General features: G+C 37.9%; 1 protein-coding gene across 1 annotated transcript in view; it reads right to left on the bottom strand.

Annotated features, from left to right (window-relative positions):
• SLC2A13 (solute carrier family 2 member 13) overlaps positions 1 to 27,906 on the bottom strand; it is a 164,357-nt gene that overhangs the window by 17,015 nt on the left and 119,436 nt on the right. The window contains exon 7 of the mRNA XM_075024879.1: positions 14,900 to 15,025. Coding sequence (XP_074880980.1) covers positions 14,900 to 15,025 — 126 coding nt within the window. The remainder of the gene's footprint in view (positions 1 to 14,899; positions 15,026 to 27,906) is intronic.

Below are 27,906 nucleotides of genomic sequence, written 5' to 3'. Positions count from 1 at the left end.
TGCTTCTTCCTACTCTTCCAAAGTATTGGATAGTAATAAGAGTGTCAGGAAACATCTGATGCTACTGTGCTCTACAGAGTGCCCTATCCTAGTCTTAATTCTGATCCTGACTGGACACACCTGGTTTACCCCAGTACAAATTAAAATTAACTAGCAATAATAAAATTTTATGATTTCATAATCATGACCAAATCATAAATAATTCAAATATTATATTAATAACACATAAACTTTTGAGAGGTCGTACAACTATGAAAAATAATCATCTGCTCACTTAACAAATTACTAGCAGTCATACACATAGAATTTTAATGGGTAGAATTCAAATTAAAACCTGATCAAAATGCAAAATCTTAATTAGTTTTGAGAATATGCATCTTAGCTGAATATCACTGTCCTTCATGCATTTCTACCTATGATCATTTTAACTACTTTAATCATTAGACAATAGATCACAGTTTCAAAATATGGTATTTTTTGTTTCCTTTTATCATTGGACACTTTCAGGTAGAAAATTAGCTGTTCAGCTGAGAAAAAAAAAAAGAAGGAATATGGCTTCTTTCTTTCTTTTTTTTGGTGAAAAACCTCAAAATTGCCCCAATTTTCAACAGAAACAAAAAAAAAAAGAGACAAAAAGAAAGGAATAGAAAGATCATAAATTTTTCAGTTTTTGTTAAAAAAAAATCTTTTTGCATTGTTTTCTAGAAAATGATTATTTAAAATATTTTTATATAAAGAAAATGAGCATCTTATAAAAATAATTCCAATAAAAACTTCAAACATCTAAATATATTACTGCACAAACTGAGTGCACAGAGATCCAATCTATATCCATTTATATCCAAGTCTAAGACTATATACTCAACAAACAGCTGGCAGAAGACGACTTGGTTAACACCCAGCTAAGGGGTTCACAGGTTGAAATCACAGCTGTAAAAATTAGATGCGGTATTCTCAAGTTAAAAAGCCATGACAAAAATGGGTTTATTATGTATACCCAGAAGACTACTTTAAGGTTTGAAACTGTAAAATTCAGTGACACCGACAGCAGTGAGTGAGAATTCTAAGATGGAGAATGAAGTACCAGTTATACGATAAATAAACAAGAGTACAATCTGGTAATTATTTCTGGATAGAATCTTCATAAAACTGTGTAAACAGTTTAAAGATACTTTTTTTTTTGTAAAGACAGAGGGTTTTGTTTTTTAATATATATTCTGAAGAGCTTTTTCTCACTTTAAAGTATGACTCCCTGATTAGCTTGATATGTTGATATTTAGTTTCAGAAAATATTTTCCCAAAATAGCAGAGAAAACTTCACTGGAACTAGACATCATACAAGGTGGAAGTTACAGCAAGGTAACGTTAAAGGAGAAGCAAAGCCCACATCTGCTAAATGTTTGCATGAGAAGACACAAGAATATATTTTTGCAACTCTAAAGATTATTCTGTGTATTTACAAGCTAACAAAGAGTATGAAAAAGCAGCAATGAAAGAGTGCACTGTTTCAGGTAAGGCTCAGAAGGCAACAGCAGGCAATTTAAGATTCCTGCCCTTTTTCCCCCCTTTCAAGGATGTACTCCAATGGTTTACAGACAACTGACATCTGTGTACTTTAAAGACCAAGGCCCTCAGTAATTTTTCCTACTTTTAAATTTGTAGAATACAAACCTTGATCTCAAAAAATAAAAATAACCACACAGTGGTTCACAAGCACTAAACTATCTACCAGTCCTTATTGAAATATTCTTAGTATGCATATAAACCTTGGGTTTATCCCTTTTATTGACAGGCATATCCTGTGGCTAACGTTTGCGCCTCTACAAGAGGTTTTGCCTGCTGGTCCACTGAAATTTCACCTCTCACCAAACCTTGTTTGTTCAGGTCCTTGAACAACCTTACGAACCCTAAATCTTTTACCTCTTTTGTTCCTCTTTTAAGACAGATTTTACTGTTTCTTGCAGCTTACAAACTACTGATGTGCATGAGAACTCCAACCACTTTATAAACACAGAGGTGGGCTCCAGCAGAGTGCCATCAGCAACTCATAAAGCCTCCCAGATTCCACTGCTGTATTTAAAAAAATCTAAGCCAATCCTCACAAAAAGCAAGATCCAGTAAGAGACATAGTTAGTTCGGTCCTAATTCTCATACTGAAAGATTTCAATCAGTTCAATGCTATAGTTTTCATGAATTCTTTCTTTCAAGTATCATCGACTCTCAAAGCACTTCACTGAGATGCAGATCAGCAAAGAGTGTTTAGAAATTTGGGTAAATACGATGGAGGTGATACTGCCCAACGTTCTGAAGCCTTTGTCATGAACAACAGATATTTTAGTACTACAGTAGTATCAAGAAATAGAAGCGAAATACTGCATTCTACCAGACGGAGTGGAAAAAAACCCATGATGTGGTAGAGGGCAAGACCCACTATAACACCTAAAGCACCACGTATTTGTGTGGAGGTCTGGATGGAGATGTGATGTGTGTGATGGGGCTGTGGCTCAGTGACGTGACTTGCACGTACAGCAGTCAGTGGGACGAGAATTATTGCTACCACCACCCTGGCGACTGCCGCAAATCCTCCCTTCAATCCTGTTCCCAGCAATCAAGCACGAACTGAAAAGAAACATCTCATGCCGCAGCATGGGCACAGGCACACGGCAAGCCATCACAAGGAACGGCATCTGGGAATATTTAATTGCTTGTGAAAGAGATGCCATTTCACAAATTTTAAACAACATGAGCACAAACCTATCTCCACATGAAAACCAGTAAAAAGGTAGCACCGAGGCATTCTGGAAACAGAATGAGCTATTATTTCCCTCCCGGCAGCCATCAGGGTTGAGAAAGACTCGTGGACTCCCTGTGACCCCAGAATGTGCTTTAAAGTTTGTTTAGCGGCTTTTCTGTGGTTATACAGAAACAGTTCACTTTTAGAACAACCACCTTCAGCAATGAGCATGCACACACCCCCATGCCTTCATCCAGTCATTGCCAGCTTCCCTTATTTCTCTGAAAGGAGGGAGCGCTCATTAATGATTTAGTCATTTCTTCTGACAGACAAATCTTTGGGGGATCTCAGTGATAAGCATTAACTGGAAGGTGGCTAGCAGTCACCCTGGGGGGCTCCTGGAGCTAACCTGTGCCACACAATGCTTTCCATCAAAAACCAGACAGACTGGGTCACTATCACTCACAGGTGCCTGCAGGCAGGCAGGCTTCATTCTGTTTGAGCTCTTTCAGGACAAAAATGCTCATAAATGTAGGACTCTCATGTATTTTTTGTTAAAGACAGACTGGCATTTAGCATCTGTGATAGACTGGCATATTAAGTATTTCAGTTGTGTGCAAACCCCTCTTTGTAGCTCAGCGCTCCCGGTCTTTTCCTGAACTGGAGTGGTTCTGCTGCTTCTGGCATTTTTGTGTGGAAGTTCTGGGTCATCCCTGCTCTGACATGTTTGAGAGCTTGTGGGCAGAACACCAGGCTTCAACCAAATTACTGACAGAACTGGGGTAATCGAATTGGAGAATTTCTAGCTTCTGTTTCCAGATCTAAAGCATTTAGTCCTTCTGATTGTATCTCCTTGCTGCATGAATACTTAATAATTAAATTACTGAAACAAATTGGTCTGAAGATTATGTTGTCAAATGCAGCATTTTAGAATTTCAAGCAAGTTTACTATAAAATAAATCTCTACCTAATGTTTAATCTCATTTGTTTTTTCCACCTGATTTTACATTTAATTTACTTAATAATTAGCATTTCTAAATTTCTTTTGGTTACAACAGAAATATCAACCAGTTGCCCATTCACTGTAGAAGTATCAGTTCTCTCAGGAGACACCTCTTCCCTATGGTATATGATGACAGATAGCCCCGATGAATACTGGTGGAAAGTGCTGAGTGTAGGGCCCAATAATAACAAGTATTAGTATTTTAATATTAATATAAGTATTATTAACAGAACAGCATGCAGGAATTGCTGGCATGACATAACAAAGTCTATTCTATAAAACACAGGCAAAGGCCAGCTGCAAATAAGGAACAATAAGGAACAGCATCTTTTACTCCATCTAAAGGTCAAAATTTTTGATATCTGAAGTTGAGTAAAACAAACTCCATCCAGACTTCTTACTTGCACTTACAAGTAACCTTTATTGATGCTTGTGCTGTTCACCATGTGTCAATAGTATCATCAAAGGAATGTCATCAGCATCTCAAAAGCATCACTTGAGTTACAATTGCCAAAAGTAATTCTAAGCCCACGGTCAAAAAAGACCAAAGACAAAGAAAGCAAGGTGGTTGTTGTAACTCAGCGTGAAGGTAACTTAGCAGAAATATTCACTGGGAGTTCAACCTCCAAATGAAATAGGTTCTATTTCAGTGTTACAATCTTGTTTTTCTGAATACTTCCAAACACTCCAGAAAACAATAAAGAAACAGAAAAAAAAGTATTGCTTTTAATTACCCCAAAGTTTTAGATGTACAAAGTTATTGTAAAAAATATACTTTCATGTTGAAGCCTGGTATATGAATTTAGTAGACAATGGCAAGATTTCATAGTTCAATTTAGAAAAACAAAGCAAATCCCACGCAAACCCCAAACTCAAAACACGGATGGGACATGCTGACACAATTATAACAAGTTACCAGATGTGGCACTCAATGGTGAGCATTACTGATTCAATTCATCATCCAAATAACTTATATGCCAAGTTCCAGTCCCGAAGCCCCTGAAAGGCTGCCTGCCCTGCAAGCAGAGCGCCTGGCGGGCAGCCCGCATCAGGCTCTGCTGCTGCAGGCACACTGCTGAGATTTTAAAGCTAGTTCATTTATTGCTTATACCACGCAGCAGTCCCTGAGCCTTACAGAGTCTGCCAAACTGTCACTGTGCAGAAACAATTTTCCATAGAGCTATTAAAACCTTAAAATCCCAATCAACCACATATTTCAATGGGAATTGAAGAGAGTACAAAATATTTATCCTTCTGAAATTTCCACTGAAATCAAAAGGAAAGTGTGTGTGGGTAAAAATAGTTTTCCGAATTTGCTTTTTTTGTTGAACCTGAGACAAAAAAACCTGTAAGGACTTTAAAATATAGATCAATATTACATGTATTAGCATACCTTTTTTAGTGCTTCCCTGCTCTATTTAATTTCTAGTTATTGACATACATATAAAGTTTATATTTTAATAGTTCTAACAGTAACCTTTTGGCCAACTTGACCTTCCATCTGAAGTACTGAACTGTTACATTCAATTTCTGTAACAGAAATTTAGACACAAATATTACATTTTAACTATTGCCAGCAACTGTCCTTCTGCCATTACAACTGAAATCTACCAAGACTAAAATTTAATTGCATTCATTGTTTTAAATAGATCATGAAAGAGTATTTTTAAAAAGGAGCTTTTCCCTGATTCCAGTAGGTGGCAATAGTTCTGCCCTAAAAAGCTCAGAGAAACTGGTGCTTCAGAGAGAGAATGAAGCACCGCAACCCTGCCCACACATGCTGGACTGGGGAGGCTCTGAATTAAATCAACCAACAAAGCTATCAAAAGAATGATTCCTCTACTGTCAACCCTAAAATTCACTGGAAATCATTAATGTCGTAACTGAAAATGGAGCCCCAAGGAGATTTAAATAATACTCTAAGACCACTTTAAACAAGATAATTATTTCATGCCTGATTTGTGAGAGTGAGCACTTAACATAGAGTGTCGCTCTGCTTTGATTTGTGCATGCAGGTGCAATACCTATGCCAAATCTAAGGAATTTTATAAAACACAGAAATGGTAAGTGTTTACACTATCTCTAGTTTATGACATTTATAAACATTGTATACCAAAGTCTTCATTGTTAGATGAAACTCAAAAGTTTTTGATCTGGCAGTAGAAGAACTCAACAGAAATCAAAGTAATCATCTATTTTCCATGGCCTCTGACAACTTAAAAGAACTTTACATAAATAAGTGCTTTTTAACAATAGTTATTTTGCCAAGAAAATATGCTAAATGGGAACATACATCATCTGAATCACAGGTCTGAAGAACTAAATAATCATGCAGAACCTCAAACTCATTATCATCTGTGCAAAGCTAAAGTGACAGCTGTGGAAAGCCACAGGAAAAAAAGACAATCTATACATCCTACAAGCAAGAAGAAATGCCCAAAGAGCTGCTGTTCTGAAGTACGACCTGCCATCTAACAGACTGCCCATTTCTTAGCCTGTACTAACCAATGAGCCAAGTTAAAATAAGGTCACAACTTTAAATCAAATGAATCAACAATTCCAGCTCATCTTGTGCCAGTGAGGGATTGATGTTACTGCCTCCATTCTCAAGGAAATGAACCACACATGCAGACAGGAGATACAATAATTTATATGAATTAAACTCATCAAACATATTGAATTATTCAACAGTCCTAACGCAGAAATGTGTTAGTTTATTTTCCCTCAAAAGAAAAAAAACCACAACCAACCTCTGAAAACTTCATCCTTTTAAGAAGAGAAGATATCACAATGTCACTCTATCAGATGATGTGATTATTGAAGAGTTACTTGTTATGGAATAAAGGTGTCTAAGATTTGGATAAGGGATGCTGTTAAAGGTACAAGCTGCTGTAAGGAGGACTAGGTTCGACCCTGCTGAAAGTTCTTTATTAATAAAAATCCTCAACCACACGCATCTTTCAAAAATATTTTCCACCCGCAAAACAGAGGAATGTCAGTTTAGTAAATCCATTTCAGAGTGTAAAAACCTAAAGGAATTTGCTGAGACAATTTTGACTGAGGATTTTATTTAAATCTGAACTTCAGAGTCAATAATCGAATACACATGAAAAACAACTATCGGAAATACTCCCCTCTCAGAAGAAAAATCCACATGCTCCCAAATATGAGACAGTTCCTTTTGCTTTGGCTCCAAGGCAGAAGGGGAAATCCCCAGCTCTCTCCCAGCAGTAGCTCCCTGCACGCTCATGCTCTCTGGTAAAGCATCCTCCTCTGCCCCTTGCACCAATTCCCTTGGCCGAGGAGAGTGCCGGGGCCGTGCTCTGCCCTGCTGCGACACCGCCCCGCAGAACCCCCCCGGTGAGGTGTGGACATCTTTCAATCTGTCCCTAAAAAGATGAGCAGCTGAAGAAGCTCATTAGCAGCAGGCTCCTATGGTCAATAAATGACTCTCTTCTCCAATGTACATTTCATAAGAGAGACAGAAAAGCTGCAGGAATTATCCACATACTCTAAGCACACTGACAAGAGACTGCCAATTCTCTCATACATGTTGGCATTTTTTTCCTTCACTTTCCTATCTATCTCCTTTGTCATCTAGGAGCAAACATGCTTTTTAAATGGGAAACGAGTATTTTCCTTCTAGTCCCATCTCAGCTGACCAGAGAGTGACTGAAATGAGCAGAAAGCTTGCTCCTTCAACAGGATGTAAATTCAAATTTTAAACACCACAGCATCTTCTTTCTTCCTTGGACCACTTTGAAGTGGTGAAGAGCACCAACTTTTTCCATTTAAATAACACAATTTTTTCCTGACACAAACCAGCATTTGGGAATGTTTTAGCTCACAGGCCACTTTTGCTTTTCTATTCCAGTTACCTCAATGCTATAGCATCTGAAATAGTTGTTACAACAAGTAACCCAAATAGCTGTCAGCATCTGTCTCTTCATCATTCTCTACCAGAATGCCTTTTAAATAGTAACTTAGAGTAGGATCTAGAAGCAGTATTCAGCAGCAAAGTGCAATACAAATGAACAGGTAGAGAACAAATGTACAAAAGATGTTTCAAACTAACCAGTCCTGCTTTAAAATCCCATTTTGTGGTGGGTGTCTCCAACAAATAAATTTTGTCTTCAGCATATAAACTAAACGTTTCCAGAGTCAGCATACATTCACTTCATAAGAAGACTGACTAAGTATATTTTTCCCTTCCTTACAAGCATCCAGAATTTGCCACTGGTTGAATAGATTCAATGAGTTAGAGCTATTAATAGTAATTCCTAAGTAATTACCCTAAAGGAACGTAAATAGTTTCAGTTTAGATCATCATGTTACTCTGCTCATTATTTTAAACCTAAAATGCAGATAGAATATACGATGGACCATCATTGTTCAGGTATCAGATGGAGTCAAAAATAAAATAATAAAAAATGTTTTTCCCCCCTTGAACATTAAAAAAAAAAATAATGAAGAGACTATAGCTTCTGTTAAAGTTACAACAAAATTCCACCCTCAATTTAAATTATTGAAGTACATATATAGATTTAACCATAAGATCTCTTTAAGCATTTAAAAATATGGTAATCAGGCCCACCATGAAATAATTTCCTTTTGAAGGAACTTAAAAACGTGATGTCTCAAAGATTTCAGCAGCAGGAAGAGTGGCTGAAAGGATCAGAACATTAAAATTGCACTTATTTTGCTTCCTACTCTTGCATCAATCATAACACATACACATCATACAATTACACGATTGAGGACAGAATATTCTGCATCACTTTATCCTTCTATTCTTCCTATTTGTTCTTACCAGTTAGCAGAGATGGCATTAAAATATGCATACCATATTTCTTAAGTTCTTCTTCTACCTCCCTAGGTCTCCAGAATCATACCAGTATATGTAACCATTAGACTGTGACTACACTCTCTAGCATCCTCCTCCCAGGAAAGACCTTGTGCCTTAGATTTTAGGCTGACAAAGACTGTAATCGCTTTCAGATCTTTTTTCATTTCTGTTTTCGCACACCTCACTAACATGTATTAGATACTATTATGCTGAAGTACATACTCCTAATCAAACAGGACAAATAGAATTCCATCCTGCCACCCTGCTACTCCAGGTTTCCACACTTACTGACAATGGTGAAGATAATCAGAATTCCATTCTACTTGAAACTGCATATATTTTAGTTTCCTTTCCTAAATAATCTCAGAGAGGAGAGGGGGGGATTTTATATTCTGGTTCCTACTGAAGTGATGAATATTTCAATTTAGTAAACATTTAGCATATAGTCCAGAAAGAAATTTCTCTAAGGTTACTGGTTATAACTGCAGCTCTTCTGAGTGCTGCCAATATACATGCAGATGTAAATATTCTGTAGATCCTGCTACTTTCCTGGATCATTTACTCCCTCCACTACCTTTCTAGTAATGTGAGAACCATAATCCTATGTATAATCTTCACCTATTGATCTGAAGGCTTAGTAAGAGAAATACTAGTTTCTCCTCTAATTGCTGTTGAATTAAGCAGCACTTTTCAATGCAGGGTGGTGTAGAAAGATTTCAAATCATCATTTCGGCAGTAAAATCTTCTACCCATACTTCCTGCATGACAACACAAGCAATGTCTACCCGTGGACAGAGGAGTACTTCATTTCTGGAAGGCTGCTCTGGTGGTAGCCTTTCCGTGGTAACAGGAAAGGTCTATATACCCATTCCCCATGAGGTACTGAAAATAGATTCCCAGTCTTTAAATGTGTGAATACGCACATACATTTCTTTTGGCATTAGTAAAGCAGTCACAGCAACTTTTACAAATGTACTTGTCACATCGCAAAAGCATCTTTATAAGACAGTGACTAGCAAAACAAGCATAATGAACTTATTTATGTCTGTCTGTATTTACAAGCAGCAAAAGGAACCTGACATTTCTAGAAAAATCTAATGTTGCTACAAAGAAAAAGTATTCTAATCATTTTAACAGTCTCATCTGCTATGCATTAGACAACAGGCAGCTCTGTATGAATGTAAAGCTCCCCAGAATACTCCTGAGGCTGTGACAGACACTGGCATGTCCCCCATTGGACGTAAACCAGGCTGTTGCCTGAGAATCCAGCTAATGAACCCCCCCCCTCCTTTTTTTTTAACCACTGGAATCTAATTAGCATCCACGCTTGAATGCCAAGGTCGTTAGGCTCATTCCTGCGGTGGAAACTCTCCTGAAGCTGGGAACCAGGGTTTGTCTGCCTGCCTGACCTGCTTTCTCACATTGCCCAGGCAATTTAAACCCACTTTACCCCAGAACAAATTTCCAAGATACAGTTAAACTCCTCAGTAAACCGACAGATAGGAGCAACAGGCACAGAGCGACACACACCAGCATTACCGAGCATCTGTAAACATGCCATTAATTTTACACAGAACGAAGGAGCTCAGGAGAGCACTGGCCAGAGGAAAATTAAGAGCTTCCCAAACGCTGAGCTCTTCTTGCACTCGCCTTTGCACTGAATGTTTTATATTGACGAAAGCTGGATTCTCCATGAAGCATTAAACTCCCATGGCAGGGTGATGTTCCTCTAATGAAGTTAATAAAAATGGCTGAAGAAAGCAAATCACTCAGATCCTCTCCCTTTATAGATTTCTGTTCCCAGTCACCCTCCTTCAGGGACTGTGGAGTCCTGCCAGCTAGTTTTGTGGACAGGATGGCTTCTAGGCTTTTCTCTGATCTGCAGATGATGTTGTTATTTCTTCATATTTTGTTTACTGTATAAAGTCAACATCTTTCTCTCCAGAGGGAGATTGCTCAGAGTCACTCATGAGAGCCTTTTAGCTCACAGTTGTGGGCCTGCTGTGGTCTTGACAACATACTCATGTCAAGGTTAATGTCATGTCAAGGCACTATTAGTAGGTCCTTTCCTTGCATGGTTATTCTTTCAACTGCAGTAAGAATATTAATGCAATTTAAAGTTACTTCTAAAGCATTGTTGGCTGGCCTTTAGGGTTATTGCAATTACATGGACAGAAGTTTCAAGGTTTCTAACAGTACTCTGGGAGTAATTGTAATTGTGGGGAAAAACTAGATTTCGGTTTGTGCTCTGAAAGCACAGAACTGAAAGCAATCACCTCCACATTCAGTCCTGGCTGAGACTGACTCTGCTCATGACCTCTGTCATGCCACCCGAGCTTCATATTGGAATTTTCCCATTGCATCCCCATCTGTAAAAGTGAGATAATGCTTTTTATCGACATTGTGGGGATTTTATAATTCAATGTTCATGAAGAGAACAGAACTGCAAGCCCTTCTGTGCTACTGCTAAATGCAAAACTTCCCTAAATCTTGGAGAACAGAGTCCCAACACAGAACCCTTAGACCACACAGAGAGAGAAGACACAGCTCTTCTTCTTTTATTACAAAGTGAATAATTTAAGAATATTCTTGCTCACTGTCTTGAAACCATCCTTTATATGTCCCTGGGCAGAGCTGGAGGCAGCAAGGTTTGCATGTCAACAGTTGTTTTGTTAACGGGTTCAGTAATACCAAGGGCAGCACAGCACGTGACTGCGCTAGTGCCCTGGGCAAGACGCTCCTCTCTGTGTTATTCCAATACCAGTCAGGCTTATGTAACTGATTAAATAATAAAAAATAAATCTCTATTCTTTGTCTTCTATGTATGATCTTACAAGTGCACCTGTTGCACATTACCCATGCTGCTTCAAGGCCTGATTTGGACTTGGTCAGATTTATTCTTATGCGGTCTCCCTCCCCGAGGTCCACTGCTGGCCACTGAGTTCCCTTATATTCAAAAGGACCAAAATGCTATATTCTTCTTGAAAAACATTTGGATGCTCTAATTGTCTCCCTATGTTTCTATGACAACCACAGCAACATAAACAGCCTTGCTGGCAGCCACAGGAGACTGAAATCTTGCTCTCTTCCCTCCCCTCCCCAGAACTTCTCAATGTAGAACACACCGTAACCGATAAATACGATTAACAATAAACATAGAGGTGGTGTCTAGTACACCAGGCTGGCACTGGGGAAACTTCCTGCGAATAAAAATACCTTACAGTATTTTATGATAACAGTCAAAACATTGCCCGTTATGTCAGTGTTATCGAAGTACCTTGGGACCAACTGTGAAGAACAGTGGAAAGCTATAAATATATAAACAGGAGGGTTTTCTATGTCAGCTTGTGCAGCTGCAGAGAGCTTTAAAAAAAATATGACATGGCCTTCTCTGTTGGTGCCTCTAAGCACCTCTCACCTTGCTGGTATGTTACACATCAGGAATAGATAAGCCCCTGAGCGAGTGTCAGGACAGCTGGGGTTAAGACAGCTGCAGAGCTATGTGGCTCTACACACATCATATGATGTGACCACAGGCACCTCTCCATGGCTGCAGCTCCCAGCATTCCAGCAGGAAAATCATAAACAAAATGTGATCGCAGCACCAGTGAAATGCTCTGCACAGCACTGTCAATCCAAGCCCAGCAGAAGCCGTTTCTCTGAACCTCCTACATCAGGCAGGATAGTCAGAGCTGCTGCTTTTGCTAATGCTCAGACAAACTGAGGTCCAACAAATCCCAAACAAATAGGTTGGGTCTTCCTTCTCTCCTGAGCAAAATTAATGGCAAAATAAATTGGCCATATGAGGCCAGTGTAACTCTGGATGTTTTAAGCCATTTAAACTCATTCAGCCAATACTAGATGGCATGAAGCCATCAGAATACACAGGAGCTACAAAGTGGCTGCATGAGATAATTATGGTTATCAGCTGTCCATAGATCACAAAATCATCTTTCAAATTATTAAACCAGTTTCTGGTCATAAAAATGTCATGTATTTTTTAAATAACTGCCACTGTATGTCTAGCTTGTGACAAAGTAACTTTGTGAAACGGAGGGCTGCAATTTCAAGCGTCAGCACAGACGTAATTTCTTCACCAGTGCTGTTAGTTTGTCTTAGGCACTTGTTCTCCCCATGCTGCCAGAAAGATAAAGATGACTCCTGCTGCTCTGAGACACAACTGGGGATGTAACCACACCATTTTCACTGCAGCAATCTTCTCACTTGGCAGAGAAATCCTATGGCTTTGTGGGACTGATTTTGCTCTAAAGCAGACTCAGGATTTGAGGAAGCAGAGTTGGGGAGATTACGTGAATGTGAACCCTTGAAAGCCAAAATCTATGGGGATTCCCTCTGGACCACTAAGCAGAAATAAACATATCTGTGAGGAGGTGAAATGCCTGCCTGTTCCACAGAGCTTGGAATGCACAGAGAGTGCCACCTGACATTTCACAGCTTGAGGGAATGGCTTTTAGAAAACTGCCTGATTACACAGACCAGGTGGAGACGAGATTAGAAATTAATGAAAGAAACACTAGAAATACGGATGAACATACAATCTTTGGTAAAATAAATTTGGATATTTTATTGGTTTTCCATCTTAAGGCAGGACTTCCACTCTAGTGACTACCAATATAACAAATTTTAAATGGTTTCATTTTCTCTTGAAAGATTTTGAACGGAGTCCTTTAGCTATGGAATTATTGTACAATATGGGAATACTGTATTTTGCAATATGGAAAGGAAGTATTTCTTCTTTCCTATCTAATTTGCTCCAATACGCTGTACAGCAAGGAGTGTTAGTGAAACACAAATATAAAAGGATTACCAATGCCCACATTTACTACGTTATACAATAACACTGCTTAATAAAGAAAGTTTGATTTTATCTATCAACTATGCATAACAAGTTTATGTTCCCATTTAGTCTTCCTGCATGCTAGTACCATTTTGCTAACTACAGACATGCTACTTAAAACAACAGCCTATATGAAATGACTTGCAATACAGAGATCTGTTACCTTACACATATGAGAGTCCAAATACTGCAGAGCACATCAGGATATTAAGTAATATGCAAGGTATGTTGTATAACGTGCCATTGAAGACAGCCACAGAACAAGCAAGATAGATGAGATTTTTTCATTTTCACAGTTACTTATTAATAACAGTAATAGCCCCAAAATGATCACAGTCTTTTTAAATTAGGATTACAAAGAATATAAAATACCCTCTTCTGCATCTGGAATGAACTACTAGGCATAACATTCTAATAGTACTGAAATCAAAAGGATGGCAATTTTAGAATAATTTTAAATTAATGATTCTACAATTGGTAGATGTTTTCGTACCTTCCAACCTCTGTCCAATACGACTTACTGCCACTAAGGCACTTGGTTTTAACTTCTGAGAAGTACACATAAAAGTTAAAAAAATAAATAAATAAGAAAGCCCAAACCACCACACGAACCTTTGCCTGTTTCCCAAGTATGTTTATGGCATATGGGTGGCATAGATGAATTACGGCATGAAGGTTTTATCAGCAGTAATTATGTAATTCCCTTGTGGCACTGAACCATTCTAAACTCTAATCCAATCCCTAATCATTATTAAAGTACTGATAAAGCCTTTGCTTGATGTTGTTCCAACTCATAAAGCCATTCCTTAAGAACAGTCAATACTTCAGAAAACTTAAAGATTGCTGTGACTTCACAGGGAATCTTTGTGCTGCTTAAGAAAAAGAGGTGTGATGTATTTTGAAGTTACATTGGGACTTATCTATGAATGCACACATTTTTATGCCCTAAGTGCAACGTATGGCATGACACTGTTTTTAAGCACAGGAACACAGAAATCTGTGGCCACAAACCATGCTTTTGACAATTTGAACTTTTCACATTTTTATCATTTTAGATTATTGAGCTGAGCAACTCAGTTTCTTTAGTAGGCCAATATTAAAAGTGTGGTTTAATTAAAGCAATTAAAAAGAAAATTAATTCAGAGGGCTTTAAGTGTATACCTAGGGAATATGCCACCTCAAATGAATGAAGACATCAAGGAGAAGTAATTTTCCTAATTGCTAGTGCACTTCTGCCATACTTTTAAGTGGCAGACTACACCAAACTGGCTGCACACATCAGGGTCAAAACTTTTATTTGTAACAGTTGTTACAATGTAATCACCCATTTTTGACAATGCCAAGTTATTTTTGTCTTTCAGAACATCCTAAGAGTAACATTTTAAGCAAAAGCATTCTCAATAGCATAAAATACACTGTCAGTACAGCACAAGACCAGAAAATCTTGAAGTGACTTACCTGCCCCAAGCTGCTTTCATTGTAGAATCTTTATCAACAGGAATGCATGAGGACTCAACAACACTTGATTTATTCAGTTTGTAGCAGAGACCACAGTCTGGATCTAACATACATCCATTACAATAACTGAAAGAGAAAGAAATAAATACTTAAGCAACACTTTATTCATTTGTACATGTCAAAACCAACAGCATCTCCTAATCAATCTTGGGATGCACATAGTCAAGTTGTCAGTGTTGGAGACAAGATAATAGAAACTGCCCAAAAACTAATACAGATTGCTTTTGCCTTCTTCTGTACCACATTTTTGGTGGCCCAGTTGCAAATCTCCCAGTGATACCTGATCAGGCTGTAGGAAAATTCACTCATGGAATGAATTTTAATTTTAAAAATACAGGTTGGGGTTGAAGAGAAAGAATCATACATCATACCTAATAACCAAACTAGGATTTGGGCACATATAGGTATGGGAGTCAGTCTGAGATCATGATACCATGTGTCTCCATGTGGGAACTCAGCACCTGAGTTCCAATTATATTAAATGGAAGGAGTCAATATGTCAGTGGAGCCAATTCACATACAGGCATCTAGTGCCCAAAAATATCCTGCTTGCCCTTCACCTGTCACTGCAGAGTGTGCAGTGCTCTTGCAGTTCATTCCCACACATCACAGTTGTGAGCTCCGTACAGGTGTATCTGACTTTTAGTGGAGTCTCAAAGAGCAAGAGATGCTTACATTTAGGCAAAGTTTCCTCAATGCAATCTTGCAAGCCATCCAAGTGACTAGACTGTGAAACTGTTCTCCAGACTCCACTGGTTGCACTGACCACATCCCCACTGACTACTGGGAAACTAGACACAAAGTGCCCTACAAACACTTCACTTAGGTGTCAGTCTAAAACCTGCCCCTGAGAACAAACTGAGTGGGATCTGGGCATGTGAGCTATGAAGGTATTCCAAACCCATTTATGCAGTGCAAGTTATCTGAAAACTTCTGTCACAAGCCTCCCCAGATCTTGCAAATGCTCAAGACCATTGCTACTGTGGTTAAACTACCCAGGTGTTTATCTTCCCCAGAAGCAATCTCAGATCCAGAGATACATCCTCATCAGTATAGCCCCTAATATATTCTAAGGGATAACTTCAGGAGTTAAAAATAGGAGAATGGAAAACTAAACAACATGGAATAAGTCTGGAAATTTGAAATTAGAATTAAACTTTGAAATGTAACATCTGGAAATGTATAATTAAAGTGACGAAAATAGCTTCAACATATACCCCTGTAACAACAAAACCAAGGAAATAATCCTTTCTGAGTGTGTATCTTCATCATAACAATGACTCAGTGAATGAAGAAATAATCTGTTTAAACTACTACACCATGATGAGAAAAAAAAGTAAAAGTAACTGTATAACAAAGTCCCCAGATCAGTAAAGCAGATCATATGGATTTAAAAAGTCTGAAAGTACACATTTAAATCTAGTCATTCAAACTTTTCTTACTATGATGTTTCTATAAGAGTTATAAGGTCAATTAATATGGTAGTTGGCAAAAAAAGAGGGCTGGGAAAGCATTAAAAACAATTTCCTCTCCCCCGTTTCAGAAATTTGCGCTCTTTGGTATTGTGTGCTTTCTAAATTATCAAATTATTGCAGAATTTCCACGTTTTCTACTTTTTAGAAAATAAATCTATAAAGTAGACCATCCACTTGTTTAACTGATAGGTCAAATTCAGGTTTGAAGAGCTTTTTTTTTTTTTTTTTTAATTTTAGGAAAGCTGCGTAAAATCAGCTCTTAATAGAGAGATAAACTGCAGAAAATATTTTCACAATGGAGATGAAACAAAACTTTCAGGTAGAAGTCAATCATCTAACTGTAGTAAACATTTATTCTCTTGCAAAGATAAATGAGAAAATCATAACTCTGCAATTATCAATTATGAAAGGAAAGGAAAATTCCAATATTACATTAGTGAGACTTAGCTACATTTTGTTAATCAATATTAGGATAGCAATGCCAGCAACCAAAACAGTTGACAAGAACAGAAGACTGCAGATGAATAAAAACATTTTTATAAATCACAAGTGTGTTTAAGTATGTAATAATAATATTAAAAATAACTAAAAAATTATAGCAACTCCTAGTGAAAAGAATCCTATGATAACAAACAGGATGCTGGCATATAATTTTCAAATTGTAGAGCATCTTCCACTCAAATTACATTGTATATCAAGGTACCATTTAACAACATGAATTTCTAAAAAGACCCAGGGTGCTAGCACACCCAGCATGGCATCTTGGCAGAGAAAGCAGCCATTTCCAAATACTACATGCTGTCAAGTGCAGCAGTGGATTTTTAAGTCAACTATATGCAAATTATATCCAATGTGAACGCCATGTGCAAAATTTAACACATTAAAGTGGACTTTAGGCAACAATTCTCTTTGGAAAATTTCAGGATTCAAGGTTTCTCTAGATTTATTCCTTTTAGGTTTTACTTCAAGCAGAAATATAGTCAAATACCCAACACCAGCCAGAACATCAGCAAGACACAGGAATGCAGAGGAATAACAATTACACACAGCTATGAGTGTCATCGTTGTAATGTTGCCAGCAGAGGACAGGATGGGGATTGGATGCCTCGTCATTTCCCTCAATGTCCTCACAAATATTGATGCACGAGATGAATGACAGAACTGAACTGTGTATTGTCTGTTCTGTCCTACGGGGCTCGCTCTATGGATAACTCCACATAAACTCATATGGCATTGGGTATCAGTAACCAGTCAATTCGAAAGCAGAAAGTATCTTATTTATTCTTCCCTCCCCATCTAGCAGTCCAGAAAAAATACGAGAAATTTGATTACTGAGTCTAGTGTCTGCCTACATGGCTGTTAATTCAGCTCTTCCTCGGGCTTTATTGGCTATGCACAACTGTGTCTTCCAGCTGGCATTCAACATAATAAAGGCTTCTGGATTTCATGTCATGCCAAATGTCAGAGGTTATAGTTACTCATAACAGTTTAAATAATTTAAAATTATTATTTTCCACAGCTTGGTTATTTTCCACAGCTTTTCTGAAGCTTGTCTTTCAGGTTGAAAAGTTAAATAACAAATATTTTAAAACCCTTTACCTTTGGGTTAGGATTTCTGCCATTAGTTATACAGTGAGTTCATACAATCAGGCTTTGACTTTAGGTTTTAGAGACAAGACCAATTTATGTCAGAGGAAACCCAGAAACTCAATATGTAAGACTTAAAGTCCTTTCATATCTAACTCCCAGCAGACTTAGGGTAGGCAGTTGCTATTCAGACCATCTAGCATTCTTCTGTGCCCTGTTTTATCACTGATATAAAAATTTTATGTTGACTTTGATGAGGTAGGTAGTCATTGCTTTTTCCAAGATGAAGATGGATGTTTTTTTCCTCCAAAATCCCAACATATACACATTACAACTGTTTCATAACGCATTAAAGAAATCTGTATCAGTTAATAAAGACTAATGATCACTGAAGATGCAGCATGAAATAAGCAAGGAAGATTTTTTTTTTAAAGAAGCAATTTAAAAACAACTGAAAAAGATTATGCGCTGAGGCTCTTTACTTTAAATTTCTCTCTCAAAAAATGGAAATAAAATATACAGTAGTTTCAGGCTTATGCTCTTCATTCTAGCCCCATTACTATTTGTTAAACAAAAATATTTAAACAATTTGAAATTGAGCACATATTATTACATACATGTTTGTAGTGAAGTAAATAAATTAGGACACACAATATACCAGGAAAATAAATACACAATACTTACTGACATGAAACTATCTACTACAGAGCTCCTTCCTGTCCTCAAATATACCTTCTTATCAGCCCTACCCAGATGTACCCAAACGTATGTCAGAATATAAATCTATAAAAATACTGACACTTCTTCAAATCTATACCACAGATCAGTTATGGCCTTGAAAGCTCTATACCAGAACACTCCAGGATGTCTATGTAGGAAAGGAAATTTGCATCCAATTATAAATGGGAAATGTCTTTCCTGCACTTTATAATGAAATATTTATATCCGTGCTAAGGTCCTGAGCTAGTGTCTTGTAAAAAGGTTCCTCCATGAAAAGCCAGTTGAAAATTCCCACGCAGGATGGTTCTCAATCAGACTGACATCAAGATTGAGATACCTGAGAGAGATGATTTGATTTTGATGAAACCAGGCAGCATTACAGCAGAAAGGTTTTGCAGCGTGCCTATTTCCCTCCCTGCTCACCAGCTGGGCTCCTAGGCAACCCAACAAGAAGGCAAGTGTCTAGACTTCAGATGCTTCAGCTTATGTAGCAGAATAACAACAACCAAGAATGTAAGGCTCCAGAACTCCAAAGATGCCCAGCTTCTTTGCAGCTCAGTGGCATGAAGTCTACAGAACAAAAGTCTCAGTAGCATGGCCCCTCAGTTTATTGGAACCTGCCATGGAATGGGATTTTGGGGTTCCTGCTTCACTGTCAGACCACATTTACTGACAAGCTGACAGACCATTAGGAGACTAGATATCCCCAAACCTGCAATTCCCCACTCCTATTCTGCCAACACAGTCAAGGCTTCCACGCTCTTAAGTCTTCTTCATCTGACCAAATGGGAATATCTGACATCTAGAAAGCATAACTTCAAGGTCCCTTGCTAGCAATTTCTTGCCAGTCTGAGCACCACCGGCTTTCAGGATGCTCTGCTCTGGAGCAGCCTGCCTGATGAACTGTTCCTGAGGTTACAAGTTGATTCTAAAGAGCACAATGCCTTCCCCTTTCACAGAGAACTTAAAGTACATAGATGAAGTATTAATTGGCTAGCTGTGTACATTTTTCTTGATACCAAAATTACTGTTTTCCTTCTTCCTAACAGAGTAGTTTACTAGCCTCTAGTGCAGTCTCTAAAAAGATTGAATAAAATCTCTGACCTGCTAATTGACCCTCCAGATGCCAATGAAAGGTTCAGAATTGCTTCTTCCCCTGCTTTTGCTCCACTGCTTAGAATACTCCATACTTACATTTGGTTTGTGATTACATTTTGTGCTTTAAATTTGTAAAATGACCTTGTAAGTAATGACTTTCCTACAATTCTCAGGAGTCTCTTAATTTGAGCTGCAAATTGTACCTTGCCACTTTTTGTTGAGTGATTTAACAGTAAAAGACCTTTGCCCAGTGCCCTTGCTCTGCAAGTGCCATTTCTCTTTTTGCCAGATTATTTTGTTCTTTTCAAGCTGAACCTCAATTTCTGAATTGTTAATTTCAAAACATTTAATCAGTTTTCACTTTTGCCACATTTTAAGGAAATTTCAACTCTGCCTTCCATATCCTGTTATCCAATTATAAAACCATATTCATATGTTCCTGTCATCCAGTTACAGAAATACAAACTGAGCTTGATAATATATTGTGGACTAAGTCGTTCTCCAGAATGTAACCCCTGATTTCATAATATTCTACTACATAGGTAGCATGAACAGCCTCCCAGAGTAACAAGATGTCCACAAATATGGACGTTTCTGGGGGATGGACTTTTTCGACTTGTTTTAGATTCATCAGTCTCACTGAGCACATGCTGCACAATCAGCTCTTGCATGTGAGGTAGCAGTTATACATGAAAATCTGATACACTCACAACATGCAAGACATTTTGCTCATGCCTGGTCTTCTCCATAGAATAAATTCCACTGTTGTAAGCTTGTTGACCCCACTGATCCTGCTCTGCATGATGTAAGTATTCATGTTGCTGAACAAGGTTTTGCTTATAGAACTGTTAAGAACAATAAAAAACATCTCAGGCAGGAAAGGCTCAATGTAGGGACAGGAGGATCTTGGAATATCTACTGAGGATTAGCACATACCACCCAAAGAGAACATAAGCTGCAAATCACTGCAGGCTGGAAGGGAATGTCACTTTGATTGTGCTGCTTTCTACTCTTTCCAGCTTGCTGTTTGCCATAGTGAAGACATGATTCTAGGCTAGGTGGATCTTTCATCCTAGCTGGTATGCCCTCAGGTTCGCTCTTTGCTCTCAAGATCAGTTATGCACACAATCCTCTACCTCTCTTAGAATGCTGTGTAGTTGCTTTCCAGCTCCTTATAACAAAACAACAGACTGGAATCAAGCTTTCCTTGCTTCTGCACTTGTATGCTCCTATCTACAACCAGACAATATATCTTCCTCCAGCAGCTTCAACTGAAAGAAAACAGCCATGATAGCTGAGCTGAGTATCACTGTTCAGAGCATCCCTATCCAACTGGACTCAACAAGCGACACTGGCAAATGATGAATCCAAACAAGAAAAATAGCCAAGATATTCAACACAACAAAAATGTAAGGACTTTTGGACAAATATTGCAGTAGATTTATCAGCTCTGTTGACATGTGAGGACATTGGTGCAGTTAGTTTTCAGCCAGCTACACAATTAAAGAGCTTAGTCTTTTTCTTGTAAATGACTTACTTCATTTTTGCACACAAACTCATTTCAGTTAGGTACTAGGACCTTGTTTAAAACTGCCTGGTGCTTGTGGCTGAGGTCTTGTGCTGTTTGCACATGCTTCACTGCACCTCAGGCATGAAATAAAGCACTTCCTTATATACTTCCGATGATTCCTGTGTTGCTTCCAAAAGCTAACCATTAAATTCTGATTAAATATCACTGGCCAAGAATATAAGAGATGATTTAAGTAGTTAAAATGCATGGCAACTGCAAGATACCACTTCAACTTGTCGTATCTGTGACACAGTAAATACAATATTCAACAAAGAATGAGAAAAACTCACTTGGATTTCAAGAGCAATTTCCTGCAATAATAGGAGACCAAATGACAGAATTTTATTTGCTGAGATCTACTGGCAATCCGTTAGGTAACACATGTATCCACTCAGTGATGTTCACAAGGAAAAGCTACCATTTATAATCACAGTACTCATATGCTACCTGCAGTTCTGTAATTTACCACACAGCTATTCCAACAGATCTAAACCACAGTTACATTCAAGTATGATCAACCCTTCCCCATCTTCAAATCAGGCTCCTGCTCCATCTAGTCCACTGAGACTGTTCTTCAGTGACTCCTTCCTAGGTAAGTTTCAGACCAGTACCGAATCCTTATCCTTCTTGACATGCTGGCCACATAAAAATGCATTAGCTCTCCTCAAACTTTCCTTAAACTCTCTTTTCCAAAGACTTATATCCCTCAACTAAGCAACACAATTTATATAAACTCAGAGAAACTGGTTTTGGCTTCTTGGTGTTTGCTACTTCTGCTTTAGAACTGAAGAGGACCCTGATGGCTCATCCATTTTTCCTACCCATCATAGTCCTATAAAGGAAACTACTCTCTACAAGCCTTGCTTTCCTCAAGTCCCTACATCATCACGGCTACAACACTACTACTCTAAGCACCTTGACAGCAGACTGTGCTGGAATGCTGACACCACATGAAAAGCATCCTGATGTAGTTGCACATCAGTATCAATAGTCTCTTGTCTTTGATGATCTTTTTTTCTGAATTTATATAGCCCCCAGCACAACAGCTTCCTGATTTACACCTGGAACTGAGCAACAAAGACAATAAATAACAGAAACAACTGACTTGCATGTACCTTTATTTTGAGCATAATGGCAATCTCCATAGAATACTTTGCTTTTAAAACTACCCTTCCAAAGAGACCTTACACATAAATACTATACTCCCCGCTCCTGGGTAGATCAGGTACAAGTCTTGCTCAAACTTGATTAAAATCATCCTCGTGTGAATAAAACCTGCAGACCGTATAAAGTATAACACCATCACTTTGGAAGATTTTACAAAATAATTCCCCAAACATTGGTTCAGGTTTTTTTAAACAGCAAAGTCTTAGAAGTATCAGTGGAGAAGTGAAGCGTTAATAGGTTACTATACAAATATCACCTTGCTCCCTCAGTAATGCAGAGTTTGAATCAAAGACAAAGAAGTGGAAGCGTTAACAATAGTTAGAGGGTCTGCATTACACTCACAGACATTATAGTTTAGGTAAGTAACTTTTCAGACCTTTGTGTCTGAACTGATGAGAGGAGTTTTTCCTCATTCACATTAAAGATGTTACTACACAGAACTGACATATTCCTTCCTATCCCTTATGATTTTAAATTAAATTACAAGTTTTGACTGATAGGAGCAACATGCCAGCAAATGGAAAATTATTACCAAGCGATAAATCCTTGTATTATCTACTTCATAGATTTCAAGACTATGTTGAGGTCATTTTACAGTTCTACAGTGTAAACTGTCTATCAGAATTTTAACTACTTTTCATAAGAGCTGGCAAAAGCATTCTCAAACATGTTTATCTCTTTGAATACTCATAATCTTCTGACCTTAATAGCAGAAAAACATTGCTATATTTATTATTGCAATTCTCATTTATCAGAACGACCAGTACCTCAGTCACTGACATTAGAAACATAAAATGAGAATCATATTTTAAAAAATACTGGTTCTATGATATAGTGACAGTATGAAGAATACTGATGTCTAGCTTGCAGATAAATCAGATTGTCAATGAGTTAACTCAACAAAATAAAGTACAATAGCTAATATACTTACTACGTTTATCCTAAGGCTATTAAATACAATAAAACCAGCTTCAGTTACTAGGTTAGCTGCATTTTTCATGACTAATCACAATGATATACTTTTGCTAAATTCATAAAGAAAATATGTATTTCTGCCTATTAGCTATCTTGTAAAAATGCTGTGTAAGAGTACTAAATATTGGTGCCTTCATCTCAGTGGTGTGTATTTGTACAACGAGCTTAGGAACATTAACCATGTGAGGGTGACTAATTCGAAGATGAACAACAGAGCCATTGTGTGCCCAGCACAGCTGGCACTGCCTGTATTATTTTAATCAAACGCTGAAGACAATCAGTTTGGGAAGGAACCTGAGAAAGTTCTTGTGCACAGGTACCATTTCCCTAGAATACAAGCCTCAGGGTTAACCTAAGATCAACATAAAAGTTACCATTTTCATATAGTAGCTGAGGTGAAAAATATTGCTTAAGGATAACAACTTCACATTATGTCTTCTACAGCCGACCAAGTCTCAAGAAGTGCAGTAACAGACACGAAGGAAAGGAGACAAAAAGACCAAGAACACAAGGGAACAGGACAATGGTGGTTTTCCAGAAACAGGTGAATGTCCCAGAGGAAGGTAGAGTGGGACGGTCACACCTTTGATTCTTTAAAGACTGGGAAAAGGCAGTAGGGTAACTACTGCACATGCCCTAACCTTGACCTCCTTCCAGAACGAGGCAAGTCCCCAGCAAAAAAGGGAACATGTTTAGAGAGTTTTGAGTAGTCAGAATAATAATAGGAATGGCTAGCTTATCTTTTAATTTTTAAAGATGACAAATTTTGGGACGATGCTGTTTTGTAGTCTTAAATTTACCTCTGAGCTTCTCCGCAGCCTTGATGGCAAGTAACAGATCACAGCTGCTGAAGAGATTAAGATTGAAGAAGAGAACTGGTCACACTGCAAACATTTATACAAGCTTACACAGGTTGAGTGTAAAAATGAAGTTTAATTTAAGGATGGCACACAGATGAGCATTCATCTTGCCTTTCCTCAATAGGACACCCACCCACTTCCACCTGTGAGGAGGCAAAGAGAATTTCAGTGTTCAGGGTGTCCTGCTGGGTTTGCGTTATTTCCATGATGTCCTTGTGAATGAGGATTACATTCGATTTTTTTCACTGATTTACAGATTATTTTTTGGCTGTTAGTCAACTATGATATTATACATGTCTACACCAAATGAAAATATTTTACTTGATATTTGCAGCCTATCTTACAGGTTTGTTTTCTGCAAGCATGTACAGGTAACCTGTACCTCTCTTTGCACGGCACAGCTCTCTCAGAATGTAGTATTCAAGCCCTAGGTGCTTTTCTGAACCAGGACAGTGACCGTGTTCTTTATTTGCTAGTTTGTTCTATCTTCTTTATTATTCTAGCAGCAGGAATTAATCTGTGCAGAGGAATATGGATCTGTGGGAACAACAAACAGACTGTTTGTGGTAGCTCTAAGGCTTCCATAATGGACACCCCCACTTACTCTAAGCCAATGGACGTGCAAACATAAAAAGCATTTTTACCCTGTACAGTATCAGTGAAACTTCTGTCAGCAAAATACATTTTACTTATGTTTTTATAACTTATAAATACATTTTGGCAAAGGCAAATACAAGTTATATTTAGGAAACACCCCCATACTCTAAGATGGCCAAGCGACAAACAGGTTTAGCCTCTAAGTGTACCTCACCTCAGAGAAGCACTGCATCACCATTAGATGAAGACTATGAGCTGCATTTGTGTAGGCACACATATTTAAATCTGGCTATGGTGGCTAGAGAGAGAGGGCATTACCTGTTGATCTTCTGAAGTCCTGCTGTCTTTTGCTTTTCCAAAACTTTCTGAGACCTCTTCAAGGCTTGCAAGATACAATGCTAAGCAATATGGGATACCAGCAGTTACACTGAAGCAAGCTAAAATATGGATTAACAGCAAGACACCACTGCCATTACATTACTTTATTTTACTTTGATTCACTATCTTATCTAACTATCCCTATAGTAACATTTGCTACCCTACATGCTGGCTATCTGTACAGCTCCTTTAATGCCATTATTCTTAGAGCAGCATAGAAAATATGCAAGACTGGCATTATGCAAAGTAAACTTTTCCTTCCAAATCCTCAGGTTTGAGAATCTCTTTGACCCAACTCCATAACTGCCATGGGGAATGCCTTCAGGGCCAAAAGAGAGAGAGAGGCAAGCCTCCCAAAATACAGCCCAGCCTTTAGCTTTCCTTTGGTTTGCAGTCCCCTCCACCTCTTCCTTCCAAGACCATGCATGTTCTGCTGAAGTTCTTCTAACTTGGATGGAATGGTGAAGACACCATCTACTTTCTGATGACAAAAACATTTTTTTAAATTTCATTCAGCTTATTGACCACGTGCACAGAAAGCAGGCATACCTGTATCTTGAACAGCCACTTTTCCAAGCCCAAATATAATGTATGGCTGTATGTCATCCCGTCCAGAAATAATTTAGACAAAGGAATAAATTAACGTATTTTCTCTATGTGTAGCTACAAGAGCTTGGCAGAAAGGCACACCGAAACTAAGCTCCTCTGGAAACATCACAAAATGTTTAAGATGTTTTTCTTCCCTTGACCCGTGCCGAAAGCAAACAATATTTCTTGCACTTACTGCTCCCTTGGCTGAAGTCACCTGGAATTTTGAGGCTTCCTGCTATGGAGTCAGTGGCTGATATCACCTTCCATAACAGACACTAATATTCATGATGCTGAAGGAATATTCTTCCTCCAGCTCTAGCAAGGTCAAGGTTTGGTGATGTTTTAAAGCATGAAAATTGATATCCCAAATATAGCTTGAGATACACAAGTGTGAAAGTAGTTATTAATCATATAAATGCCTAATTTTTTTACATCCTTTTACATAGCAGGTATTGTAGCCCAATTCCGTGATCTGTAGGCAACTGCATCCATTTGTTAGTTTCAACTGTCCTGGTTTTTGTGTCTCTTCACCAAGGTATAGTATAAGATTAAAAATAGGAGCAACTAAAGCTTTCTCATACATTGCTCATTATTTCACATCCCCCTCTATGTGTTCACTTTTATTTGTAAACTAAGAGAGCTCCTCCTATTTCAAAATATTCCCAAATGAAAATATTTCAATTCTTTTATTGCTCTTTGCTAGACCCTTTGAACTTCTGTCATACCTGCTTTTGCTCACTTCATGTCAGAAACAGAAATTATGACAGATTAAAATATTCCCATAATTCATGAAACAACATGCCTTTACTAGAACTACCTGCTTTAATTTTTCATGTTTTTGCCCAGAAGTGCACACTGAGCAAGCCACAGCAACTCTAAATTTCCTTCCTGACTAGCTGTGGTTAACTGGAAAACGAGAACTGTGTCAAATAATTTTTCATTACTTCTTAAGGTGGACTAGCCATATTTCTTCTACACAGTTTTTATACTGTTTCAGGTTTAAAATAGTCTATCTTTACTAGATAATAAATAACTAGTTTTGCACATGGTGCATCTGTGCTCTCCAAACATCCTTTCTAAGTAATTAACTTAAGTCCTACGCAAATCCTTTTGACATCCTGCTATTAATGTTATCTTATTCTGAAAGGAGAGCATTTGGAAGCTCTTTCCCTCTTCGCACCTTTTAACCAGATTACTTGTCATTTGAAAATGCTGTATAGGCATATCTCAAAAATTGCAAAATATAGTTGATTCTGCAGTAGAAAACAACTAAAAATATAGGTATTTGCGTGTAGGGATTCTCATATCTGGTGGTATCTAAAGTTCCAGTTATTAGCATCTATTTACACTCTTTTGAAGACCTTCTGTCCCCTTTCCAGGTGTCTATAAAGCTTCAAATCCTCAGAATCTTTCACCCAAGACATTGTGTTGGCATACGAAAAGCCATGAACCATATTCCTAGCCAATACTGCTAGGAAACTAGAAGCATACCACTCATTTCTTGATATTTACCTCTATTGCAAACACATGTAAAACAGGTTTTGAACATAAGAATTTCTTCAGCCATTTAACTAGTCTTCAGTCAATAGGGAATTTTCTAGTCTGCCAGGTAAATGAACATAACAGCACTCACATGTGAATAAAAAACCAAAATATAGAAAATGACACATTCCTAACACCCTAGAAGTAATGTTACTTGAAACTATGATTGCTCATGAAAGTGCATCTTCTACCCACTACAGAAACAAAGGTCAAAAAAATCACATTTGCTTTAATTGTTAATTGGTCTGTAATTATCTGAAGATTATTTTTTTTCCACTCAGGAAAACAAAAGGCAAGGAACACATCTTCTTGAAGAGTTTACAGCTGTTATACATGACAAATCTACAAGCAGATGAAAAACAGACAGCATTTTTACAAATTACTTCT

The sequence above is a fragment of the Buteo buteo genome, chromosome 4, assembly GCF_964188355.1.
Source record: "Buteo buteo chromosome 4, bButBut1.hap1.1, whole genome shotgun sequence".
Classification (NCBI taxonomy): Eukaryota; Metazoa; Chordata; class Aves; order Accipitriformes; family Accipitridae; genus Buteo; species Buteo buteo.
This window is presented reverse-complemented; position numbering and strand designations above follow the sequence as displayed.